The sequence below is a fragment of the Podarcis filfolensis genome, assembly GCF_964270895.1.
Source record: "Podarcis filfolensis genome assembly, chromosome: 2".
NCBI classification, from domain to species: domain Eukaryota; kingdom Metazoa; phylum Chordata; class Lepidosauria; order Squamata; family Lacertidae; genus Podarcis; species Podarcis filfolensis.
The window spans coordinates 97920820-97933791 of NC_139605.1; the positions used below are offsets into that span (position 1 = coordinate 97920820).

At 42.5% G+C, this 12972-nt stretch overlaps 1 protein-coding gene across 1 annotated transcript; it reads right to left on the minus strand.

Moving 5' to 3' along the window:
- Positions 1 to 2483: 2483 nt before the first annotated feature.
- MTNAP1 (mitochondrial nucleoid associated protein 1) lies at positions 2484 to 11895 on the minus strand. Its single transcript, XM_083599066.1, is given in 5 exon segments — positions 2484 to 3613; positions 3798 to 3805; positions 3807 to 3903; positions 8539 to 9978; positions 11230 to 11895. Coding segments are annotated over 4 exon segments (1680 nt in total). The 5' UTR covers positions 9971 to 9978; positions 11230 to 11895; the 3' UTR covers positions 2484 to 3470.
- Between the last annotated feature and the right edge of the window lie 1077 nt (positions 11896 to 12972).

Sequence of the window (12972 nt, forward strand, 5' to 3'; positions counted from 1 at the left end):
GGAATCACTGTACTGGGAGCCCAACAGACAGGATAGAGGGGTGTGCAGGCAGGACTTGGGAGGGCCCAAGAACATTTGCAGGATGCATACTGAGAGCAGCAGCAACCCTGTAGCTCAGGATGGTGGAAGGCGTAGACCTCTGAATAGGTTTTGATTGCATGAACAGAGTTCACAACCGCACCAAAACCTTGGGGACTGCAGTTTGTTAAGGATGCTGGGGATTGTCACTCTGCGAGGGGGTCTCCTAACATGATGAGATTGTGGGGTTTATCTGGGCCCCAGTTTCTGAAAGACAAGCTTTGCAAAAACATTTGGGAACCTCAGGCACAGTAAATCAACAGCAAGCAGCCACACGAGGATGTTACTGGGAAAGACGGAGAAACCTTCCTAGCAGCTAGGATGTTCTCCCCATAAATTCCCTTCTTGCCGTGATAGACAAGTCCAGGTGGCACATACCTGTCAAGCAAAGCATCTCATCAATACTTACATGTCATCACCATGCACACACTTGTCTTCTATCCTGGCCCTCGATCACCATCTGCAGGCTATTGTAACTTACTGCAAGAGGCACGTTCATTCCCACAAAACATTCAGGTTCTGAACTAGAATCTTTCCCCTGGCTTGTGTTATATCCCCACATGGTACAGAAACTATTTCAAAGATTAAGATGGCACCTCAACAATGGCAGTTAGGATTTACCAAGCACCTGTTCCCTTCCCTTTTCCAGCCGAGAGAGCTACAAATCATTTAAAAGCAACAGTTGGCAAAGGTGTACTGCACATCTAGCAGCAAAAAAAAAAAGGACAACCAGTTGTGTTCTTATAAAAGAAATGCAGCCCCAAGCCAAAAAGCTAGGAAAATCTTCAGGATTTATATTGCAAGCAGTCAAATTAAGTTTCACAGGAACGTGTAAAATTTGGCAATAATATACTTCCTGCTGTTCATCAAGTGCTGGAAGTGAAATGTTTGCAATAAAGACCCAGCAATTAATTGCAGGTGTGGGGTTTCCACAACTACAGAATTATAAATCCATTGTGACTTGAGTACAAAAGAGTCAGCCCTGATTTAAATCGGCGTCTCGCTTTTGTCTGGCGAGCTTCTACTCAAAAGGGCATCTTAGCTAGTTATTGGTATGGATTTCTTCCTCCAGAAATGGAACAGTACATTATTGATGTTACTCCTGCTCAGCTTTAGTACGCTCTAAAATCCATTATTACTGTAGCACTATTGGCTGCTTTGGGACACTTTGTCAACGTGGAGTAGTTGAAACCATTCCATCTTCACTGGTGCTAGAATGCTCTTAAGCCCGAGACTGTATACACATGATTCACTGAAAGCACTTTCTCCTACACAAATAATCCTGTCCTCAGGTTCTGCTTATGAGCTTCCCATGGCCATCTGGTAGACCATCGTGAGAACAGGGTCCTCCAGCAGTGCTCTTCTTATGTTCTTCCATTTGAACAGTCACCCAGAGACACAAATGGCATAGCAGGCTGGAAGTAGATCCAAGTATGTCAATGGAAAGCTGTTGCACAAGTGGAAATGGATGAGGCTTGTTAGGTGAAACCCACCCACAATCTAGGATGGTGCTAGCCTTCATCCTGCAATATAATTATGGAAGGGGCCCGTTTACTCTTACAAATAAGCCACTAGATCTTCATGGCCCGTCGAAGGAAAATGGATAAATAAGAAATAATAATGCAAGACACTCAGGGCTGATCAGCTCTGAGTGCTCACTGGAAGGACAGATCCTGAAGCTGAGGCTCCAATACTTTGGCCACCTCATGAGAAGAGAAGACTCCCTGGAAAAGACCCTGATGTTGGGAAAGATGGAGGGCACAAGGAGAAGGGGACGACAGAGGACGAGATGGTTGGACAGTGTTCTCGAAGCTACCAGCATGAGTTTGACCAAACTGCGGGAGGCAGTGGAAGACAGGAGTGCCTGGTGTGCTCTGGTCCATGGGGTCACGAAGGGTCGGACACAACTAAGTGACTAAACAACAACAATGCAAGACAGGCTATTGTTATGAAGAAGCAGCCTTGCACTGATGTTCTTTTCAAAGGTTTACGTGAGTGTTATAAAGTGGAGAAGTTTTAGCCCTTGACTAAACTAAATATATTTTTTTAAACTCCAGTGAAGACAGCTCAAGTGTGCAGGCACAGGAAATACGTTTCATCATTAGCAATGTCATGAGTCTGTGTCTAATAACAACCTAAAATAAAGAATGCATTCACCTGCCACAGTACCAAAGGCTGTGTGTATGCAAAATACATTTTAATACCCAGGATAAAAGCATATTAAAACTGGGCTTGGCTAGACCAGATCCACAGTTCTTCTCAAAAAATGGGGTATGAAAGGTCCGATCACCCCTAAAGAAAAACAGCTGCATTTTAATTCCACTCAGATTCCCACATGAGACTAATACCATCTTCTTTTATGCAACCTGAGCAGACTTCATATATTCAGAAAAGTAGAAGATAAATAGTTATTTGCTTGTTTAATAGTAGTCAACAACTGTGAGTTCATACTGCTGCTGGCTCTTGTCAACAATCACAAGACATTGCAGTTGTTGCTAGTCTGTCTAGAACAGGGATGGGGAATCTGCAGCTCTCCAGATGTTTTTGGATCACAGCTTCCTTCATGTCTGACAGGAGCTACTTAACTTCTGGAGGACACCACACTGAGGAAGGCTGCTCTAGGCCAAGACTGATGACTATCTCTCAAGGGCCTCCAGATGGAAGTCCTTATGTAGATGTTGCTCCTAAGTAACAAAGACAAAAGTACTTCTAGCGTCTTCTGCATAGATTTTCAGCTTGTCTTTTTCCTCCCGGAACAAACCTGTGGAACAGGGTCCAAACTCTGTTTGCATGCCGACTCCTTCCACCACATCCTCTCGCATCTTCGCCAGCAGTATTTCTGTCAGCGGTATTTCTGTTCTATCGTTGGGAGAGAACAAAACCCCAAAATTAAAACTATAAAAACGTGGAGGTTTATACTTCTGCTGCCATTTCATCAATATGTATAATCGAAAACAACGGGACTTATTTTCAAATAAGCTTCTATACGATTGTGCAGTGAGAGAGCCTTTCGTAAAACAGCAGCAACATATTTCTCAGCTATGCTCCACAGACGTCTTGTAAGAACTTTCCCTTTGGATTGGGTGCAAAGAGCAGAGACTAAACATCAGTTGCCAACTCAGGGATGGAAAGCACCCCTGGTCTACCACCCTCCATCCACTCCTCAAAGTAGTCTTCTTGTACAAATAGTTACTGATTAGGGGTATAGCTGCTTTCTGATTAAAGGGCATTCTTGGAACAGTTTTTGAACCTTCAGTCACTTAAGCATAGTGGGGGAAAAGTTATCAAGTCTTTAATCCAAAGGCATTGTACATGAGTTTGCATGGTTGCTTTCTTGAACAGCAGGAATCCCACATACCAAAGATCAAGAAATCAAGCAACAGTGACCTTGTCTACGATAAATGCAGATAAAAGGCCTTACTAATGTGTGGATAGCTCCAAGCATAGCTGAGGACACAGCCCAGAAGCAGGATGGAGATACCAGCCACTCCGTTCTTTTTCACGTTGATGTATCTGTTGTAGTATCCATTCCAGGCTGTTTAGGAAGAAAGACAGGAGGAGTTTGATTGTTCTTGTCAGTAGTTTTAAGGGTACAGATCAAGTCTTTCCTTTTTCATGCATAATAACAAGGGCTGTGCAGCCATCCTCAACTCCCCTGCCAGCCAACTGACTATTCCAAAGCAGCAGAGAAAGACACAGTGCATGATTTGCTCTCGCACCTCTGTGTTGCTCCAAGCATCCCCTGCAGAGACAAGTCACGGGTGGCTAGCCAAGCAGGCAAATCTTGGAATTTTACATCCATCAGACGCCTTTCTGCCAGTGGAACTAGGAAAGAAAACAGCTAGATCCTTTCCCCCGCCTCCCCGGCAATAATAAACTCCTCTCTTTCCAAGTTTCCACCAGAGTCCCATCCCCGCACACCCTGGATTAAGTATTTAGACTAGCCAGTAAAGCTCATACTGGTTGAATCACTGACCAGTGAGGTTTGTAGGTCAGTGTATTCAGAGTAACTTTGCTTCCCTGTGATGTTCTGCATGATGGCCCAAGACATTGTGAGACATGTTAGACGTGAATCTGGAAAGAGCTCTAGTTCCAAAACAGCAGGCTGAAACCTCTACTTGCCCTTTTGTACCACAGTAAATCAATTGGCTAACTCACAAGCAAGCTGCAAGCATGGGTGCTTCTTCACAAGTAGAGCTACTGGCAGTAGAAAGGGCTCCAGGATGCCTATGGAAACTGAGCCAATCCGATTGCTGGGAAAGGCTTCATTTCTAGTGATAGGGTATGGCTTGTTCAGTAAGTGATCTATTCACAATGAAGTACCCTGCCTGCCAAATGATACAGCAGGCAGAGTGCTTATCATGATGAGTTTTACTGCTGCAGGGCAAACAACATAACAAAACATTCTGAGCAGGGAAAAGAATGGCTTCTCTCTTGTTCCCTGGTAAAGGGTAAAGGGGACCCCTGACCATCAGGTCCAGTTGTGGCCGACTCTGGGGTTGCGGCGCTCATCTCGTTTTACTGGCCAAGGGAGCCGGCGTACAGCTTCCGGGTCATGTGGCCATCATGACTAAGCCGCTTCTGGCGAACCAGAGCAGTGCACGGAAACACCGTTTACCTTCCCGCCAGAGCGGTACCTATTTATCTACTTGCACTTTGACGTGCTTTCGAACTGCTAGGTTGGCAGGAGCAGGGACCGAGCAATGGGAGCTCACCCCATCGCGGGGATTTGAACCGCCAACCTTCTGATCGGCAAGTCCTAGGCTCTGTGGTTTAACCCACAGTGCCACCTGCATCCGTGTTCCCTGGAGAAGGATGGATTTATGCAAACCAGCTTCATGGTAAAATCTAAGGTGTTCTGGTTCCCAGCTTAGCCTATAGAGCCTGAACTTGAATGTGTACTCAGTCTATAGTAACATTCAGGGCTTATTTTCAGCTGGAACTTCTCACATGGGCACCATTGCCATTATAAGAGGACAAGGGAGGAGTTTGTGGTGAGTTCCGGTACCTCTTTTTCTAGAAAATAACACTGGTAACAATATCTAGAAGTGTAGCCATGTTAGTCTATATTGTTACCCTACCTATAGATTACTTGAGGAATTACTTCCCTATTATATTACACTTCTGAAACCGAAACCAAAAAACACCCATTGAAATAATAAACAGACAGAAGAAGTTGATTCCCTGGAATAAATTTTTAGCTCTTCGTTGCAGGTTTCTTGCACCAGGGAACCAAGATACATTCTCAATACTAAGGTCACGTTGTTCACACAGCTCCCCGCAGCCCATCCCAAACTACCACCACCTTTTCTAAACATCTGAAATGATTTTTAGAACCTTTGGAATAAAAAAAAGTCAGCATGACCACATACCCAAAGCAACCTGAGAATATGCTAGGACCCTCATTCATCCTGCTATAAATTAACTGGAGGACATGTGTGAGGGCAAAACTACAGCTTGCAAGACACAACCTTCTACATTATATAAAAATTGGCTTAATAGCCATTTCCTTTCTGCAGGGGGTCCCAGAAGCCATAGCTCTCTGAAAGGGTGTAGGAACATCTAACATTCTCAGAAGAACCCTCAGGAAACCACAGCTCCCAGGTATTTTTCGGGGAAGGTGTAACTGTTAAACCTGTATGAAACTGATATAGGGTACTTCTGTACAGTGATACCTCAGGTTAAGAACTTAATTTGTTCTGGAGGTCCGTTCTTAACCTGAAACTGTTCTTAACCTGAAGCACCACTTTAGCTAATGGGGCCTCCCGCTGCCGCCGCGCGATTTCTCTTCTCATCCTGAAGCAAAGTTCTTACATAAAGACCAAGCTGGCTTTCTCCCGGGCAGACACTTGTCTGACAACACGAGAAATATAATTAATATTTTGGAAAAACTGCAAGTGAATATTAATACTAAAGCAGTCTTAATATTTGTAGATGCGGAGAAAGCTTTCGACAATATCTCTTGGAGTTTCATGAAGAAAAATCTTCAGGGGATGGGGGTTGGTCAAGGTTTTGAAAACGGTATAGGTGCAATTTACTCAGAACAAAAGGCCAAACTAATTGTTAACAATGTGGTGAAAGAGGAATTTAAGATGGAGAAAGGGACACGACAAGGCTGCCCAATTTCCCCATAGCTCTTTATTTCGGTCCTGGAGGTTTTGCTAAATATGATCAGAAGGGACCGTTTGATTAAAGGTATACAGGTTGGAGCCAAACAGTACAAATTGAAAGCTTTTGCAGATGACTTAGTACTGACGTTACAGGAGCCAGAATCTAGTGCTAAAAGAGTATTAGAACTGATTCAAGAATTTGGTCATGTGGCAGGATTTAAGTTGAACAAGTTAAAAACTAAGGTTCTTGAGAAAAACTTAACACCGATTGAGAAAGAGAGGTTTCAGAAGGAGACAGGTTTAACATTGGTTAAGAAAGTAAAATACCTGGGGGTTAATATGACCGCTAAGAACTTAAATTTATTTAAAGATAATTATGAGAAATGTTGGTCAGAAGTGAAAAAGGATCTAGAAATATGGTCAAATCTGAAGCTTTCCTTGCTAGGTCGAATTGCTGTTATAAAGATGAATGTATTGCCAAGAATATTATTTTTGTTTCAGCCATTGCAAATTTTGGACAAAATGGACTGTTTTAAGAAGTGGCAGAGAGACATTTCTAGATTTGTCTGGCAGGGCAAGAAGCCCAGAATAAAATTTAAAATACTAACCGATGTAAAGGAAAGAGGTGGATTTGCCCTGCCAGACCTTAAACTCTATTATGAATCAGCAGCATTTTGCTGGCTGAAAGAATGGCTGCTTCTTGAGAACACAGAAATTTTGGATTTAGAAGGCTGTAATAATGTTTTTGGGTGGCATGCATATTTGTGGTATGACAAGGTTAAAGCACACAAAGCATTTAAAAACCATATTGTCAGGAAAGCTTTGTTTAATGTCTGGATAAGATATAAGGACCTACTTGAAAATAAAACCCCAAGGTGGTTGTCACCGATGGAAGCGAAGGCCCAGAAAAAGTTCAATATGGAGGCCAAATGGCCGAAATATTGGGAAATTCTGGAACAAGAAGGAGATAAATTGAAATTGCAGAGTTTTGAGAAAATAAAAGATAAAGTGCGAGACTGGCTTCATTATTATCAAATAAGGGAGGCTTACAATTTGGACAAAAAAATTGGCTTCCAGGTGGAAAAATCAAAATTGGAAACAGAACTATTAGACCCCAAAACTAAGATACTATCAAGAATGTATAACTTGCTGTTGAAATGGAATACCCAGAATGAAACGGTTAAATCTGCTATGATTAAATGGGCACAAGATGTTGGACATAACATTATGTTTGCTGACTGGGAACAGTTATGGACCACAGGTATGAAATTCACGGCATGTAATGCCTTAAGAGAGAATATTATGAAAATGATATACAGGTGGTACATGACACCAGGCAAGCTTGCAAAAATCTATTATTTGCCCGATAATAAATGTTGGAAATGTAAGATAGTGAAGGTACATTTTTTCACCTTTGGTGGGCCTGCCCAAGGATTAAGGCTTTCTGGGAGATGATCTATAATGAAATGAAAAAGGTATTTAAATATACCTTCTTGAAGAAACCAGAGGCCTTTCTCTTGGGCATGGTCGGCTAATTGGTGTTAAAGAAGGATAGAACTTTCTTTATGTATGCTACAACAGCAGCAAGAATACTCATTGCAAAGTACTGGAAGACATAAGATCTACCCACCCTGGAAGAATGGCAGATGAAAGTGATTGACTATATGGAATTGGCAGAAATGACTGGCAGAATCCGAGACCAGGGAGAAGAGTCGGTGGAAGAAGACTGGAAGAAATTTAAAGACTATCTACAGAAACATTGTAAAATTAATGAATGTTAAAATGATGTCGGAATGAAATGAAGCGGTTTTAGCAACAATGTTAAAAAGGAATATGTAAAAAAAGGATTGTTAATAGATGAAAATATAAAGTTATAATATGTTAAGATAAAGAATTAAGATAAAAACAAAGAGGGAAAGGATTTGCTGAATTAACCATTCGAAATGGAATACAAAAAAGGGAGGTGTGAGGAGGTCAGCGGAACAAGTAAATGAAAGGCAAGACATTGAAAGATGGATTTATTTTTAATTGTTTCTTTTTTCTTTCCTATTCTGTATTTTGTATTTTTTGTTTTTTTTCTACTTTCTTATCATCTTTGTAACTTCTTTTGAAACTTTAATAAAATATCATTTAAAAAAAAAAAGTTCTTAACCCGAGGTACTATTTCTGGGTTAGCGGAGTCTGTAACCTGAAGCGTCTGTAACCTGAAGCATCTGTAACCCGAGGTACCACTGTAGTGTATACAGCCTGAGAGTAGCCTGCAGACAGTGACTCAATCACCACTTCAACAAACCAGCCCACTCGGGTAGCAGCGTGAACTGTTCTCTCTTAGAAATAAATAGTGAAATACCTTGCTGGCCTTCCCAAGGGAGACTGAGTACGTTAGCTTCCGGGATGACTGTAGCCCACTGAGATGGCCTCTTTGAAAATAAACCTAGCCCACGATAATTAGGATACAGTTCTGGAAACCACTCCAGTCCCAAAGGACTTGGGCGTATGCTTCTATCAGGGGGTGTGGGCCAATAGGCAGTAGGCATTTCTAACGTTTGGAGTGATGATTGATTGACATACATCCCTGTGCCTTTATCTCCTATAGTCACAACAGAACGCAAAGCAATCTCTTTTCCCAGACTAGTTAAGTAGTAGTTAGAGGTTTCATTATATCTTTCTCTGAGGGCTTCTGTTAATGAGGGGTAGATCTTTGAGTTGAAACTGATGTAAACTGGAGATTCTTTCCAATAGCCCTTCCCTTTGAAACATACAGGATTTTCTTCAATCGTGCTTTTTATTCCTGCAGCCAGCTGAACAGGACTGTTGGAGACTTGTCTGCAGTTGTCCATAAAACGGCCATCGGAAGTGTGTGCTTTAATTGTAGTCACATTCTTTTTTGTCTCTCCACTCCCAATATTCCCTGAAAGTTCAAGACCTGAAGCGCTCTTTCTACCCACAGGTTCTGTAATACTTTGCTGCACATCAGCCAAGGCAATCTCTGCATCTCCAGATGGTGGTTTCGCAGGACAGCACCCTGCCTTCTGGTTGCCCACAACACCTTTATTTAAAGGGATATTCTGAACAGATGATTCACACTTGTTCCTCAATATCCTCACACGATGGTTTTCTATCACTAGTTCTACCGTATCAATAAATCTCTGAGGAATAGGTTGTAAATTATCAGTGAAAGAATCTGGCTTTGCAGATGCTTCTTTCCTTTGCCTTTGTTTCGTAGAAGGATTAGTTGTCTGGCTAGCTCCACTAGGAGATTCTGAAGTTGATTTTCCATTCTGATTCAGTGGCTTTAAAGTGAGACTGGATGCAGATTCCTCCTCGTTAGGGGTAGGCTTACTTCTGTTTTTCTGTTCTGTGGGTGACTTTTTTGCAAGCTTCGTTGCTGAAAACACCTTTTCAGCTGATTGTGTTCGGACATCTTCTGAGGCTCCTTGATTTGTGCCTTCAGTTTTGTGTGCTTTTTCAGTAGCACACTTGATTTGCTTTTGTGCATCCTCAACTGAATGCTGATGGCTGCATCTTGCTGATCCAGCTATTTCCTGTGGTTGCAAGGAATGTGTTGTTGCTTTTGCTTTGTTTTTCTTATTTTCTTTTTTGGAGGTATTTTCTGTGCTTTTGATCTGCTCTTTCTTTTTCCCAGCTTTCTTGCTGGGAGGCAAAACATTCCTTGAGTCTACATCTCCCGCCATCTTACAGTGAGGCAGGTGAGACTTGAGCCGTTTAAATGGCTTTTTGCAAAAGGGGCAAGTTTCTACTCCTGAAGTGATACCTGCCATTTTTCTGCCTGCAGAGGAAAATAAGACAGCATGGATTGGTAACCTTTCCTACATCCCTTCATGAGGAAAGCAGTGAGTGTAGGAACAATTCTAATGGAACTTATACCAGGTGCATAGTAAAGTGATGCCTGTATTTTGTGTGTCCCATCTGCTACCAGTTTCATTTCTGTATTTTTAATAGATCTTCTTATATTGTTTTAATTCAATTAGGGTTTAATTACTTTTTAATGACTATGTTTTTGGTTTTTCTATTTTATCTGTAAGTCACCTTGAGTCCTGATCTGGGAAAATTGTGAGTTGTAATTATTATTATTATTTCCATTTTACATTCCATTAAAAAATACTACAAGGAACACAATTCTTCCTATTACAGTGGTACAGTGGTTGCGGATGGGATCCAGTCCGGAGCTCCAGTCGGATCCCGAGGTTTTCGCAACCGGAGGGACCGCTTCTGCGCATGCGCGTGGCATGGTAGAGTGCTTCTGCACATGCGGAGAAACACTTATGGGTTTGCCGCTTTTGCAACCCGAAGTTTATGTTACCCGAGGGTAACATAAGCTGAGGTTCTACAGTACTAGTGAAAAGGCATGTGCACTCCAACTACAGTTTAGCAAAGCCAGTCTCCTGGGGGCGTGGGGCGTGTCCTGGGGGCGCGGCGCCCAGCACGGGCAGCGAAACACCCGCGATGGCACCCCGCCAGGACTGCGCTGCCAGGGGCGATGCGCTTCTCCCACACACCTCTTCCTCCACCAGTGAACAAAGCCAGGGTTTAATCAATCGGTACAATAGGGCTGAAACAGGGGTGTTGTTTTCATGAACAGAGAGTTGTACTTCCATTTAAATTAATGGATTGGAGTGAGTTGATTATCTAACTGTAAAACATAGAAAAATCCAGCTTTTCCTGGTAGGGAGATGTAGTGGAAGGGAAGCTTCCTTTGTTCAATACCGTCATTGTCTCCTTTCATATAAAAGTAGTATTATTCCTAGACTTAAATGATGGGAATTTTAAGCTTCTAGCAAGAAGGAGCAGTTCTTTCGACTTGCAAAGCGGAAACAAAACACCCCACGCCCCGGAATCACGAAACGAAAGTTTGCGACGCTTTCATTCATTTGCCAGTGGCGAAAAGGAAAGCAAGTTTAGCTTCTTAATTCCCAGGTTGCCTTATAGCCGAGATCAGAGACAGAACTGCTTAGTTTAAATCTGTTTAAATCAGATCTCACTACATCAGGGCTTGTGTAAACTCCACTCCCCCCCGTACCTCGATCAATGAAGGTCTAATCCTGCAGCTCCACAAACCGGTGACGAGCTGTGTCAAATGTTCTCGGCATCGCTCTTCCCAGATGCCGCTAGCAGACTTTCCGTAGAAACCATTGAAACTGAAAGTGGGGTTAAATAAAGCTGCCCTTGTTGAAACAGCTGCTCATTGGCCTGGCCATTAGTCACATGAGTCGCATCATGCCGTGATAAGAGATCGCAAGGCAGCAAAGTGCTTCTTAAAATGGCAAGGGAAATGCTTATGCAAAACCGGATTTTCTTTACCTTAGTTTGATATCAGGAGCTTTATTTTGCAGCAGACTATAAATGTGTATTTTTCTATTTCCAGCCAAACCAAAATTCAAGCTAAAAGAATAAAACCACGAAATAATAAAACGATAATAAGCTTGGAATAGAATGAGTGACGTAAAATATATTCCATAGGTGCATATTTGTACCAAACATAGCAAGTAATCATGAAAGTTGCTATATAAACTCATACTTAATGGGGATTTGCTTTTGTTTCTGCATGGGGGCGCTGTTTGTGATGTATATGATCGCACAATCTCATGATTGGCACATTCCCAGAAAGTGTGTATTTTAAAGTAAATACGGCGTTATAAAGCTACACACTGACTGTGGTTCATGACAACAATGCAATGTAGTCTGGCGTAATATTTTTTTGGAAGCCGCCCAGAGTGGCTGGTGAAGCCCAGCCAGATGGACGGGGTATAAATAATAAATTATTATTATTATTATTATTATTATTATTATTATTATTATTATCCCACATTGCAGCGGGATAGAGTGCATTTGTAAGACCCTAGGATGTAATGTAGCCTGTTGTTAACATCTCCACCTTGCAGCCTTTAGTGGAGTTTATAACCATCTCCGCTCGATCACGTTTCAAATGGAGGTTCAGGCTGAGAGTGACATACACCAACTCTAATTAAGTGTCACCAACCCAAGTCTTTATTAGCAAAACACGACGTCGAAAATCTCCGCGGCAAACCTGCCACAGCCACTATCCAAATTTCAGGAACGAAGGCTCTCCAGCTGTTTGGGGTTTTTTTGGACTACAACTCCCATCATCCCTAGCTAATAGGATGGACGATGGGGGGAGGCGATGGGAATTGTAGTCCAAAAACAGCTGGAGACCCCCCGAGTTTGGGAAGCACTGACCAGTCTGTGACATGTACCGCATTTCAAACGGACTTCGTTCGTTAACAGAACCTGTGAATGGGTGTAGCTGAAACTACAGCAAAATGAGAATCCGCACAGAAATACCACGGGAGTGAGGCGAAGTTAAATTGTTTCCTAGCCCAAAGCTCCATCAAAAGCAGACATGTTGGCCCAAGTAAAAAAGGTGTATATGTGCGTATGTGTATGTGTGTGTGTGTGTGTGTGTATATATATATATATATATGCGTGTGTGTGTGTGTGCGTGTGTAGGAAATGTTGCTGAATTATATTTTGTGGCTTTAAAACACTGCCGTGGCTCCATCCCGTGTTTCCTGCCTCCTCGGTCTTATTCCACATGAAAACGCATCTGCAGTGGAATCCCATACATGTCTACTCAGAGGTAAATCCCATTTTGCTTAGTGGGTCCTTACTCCCAGGTAAGCAGGCACTGGATCGAAGCCCCGCGGTCAAATCCTACGCCATTTCCCCTTAGAAGCAGGATCCACTGAGCTCAGGGGCATTTACACCTAAGCGGGCAAGTACAACGCTGAGCTCTATGATTATG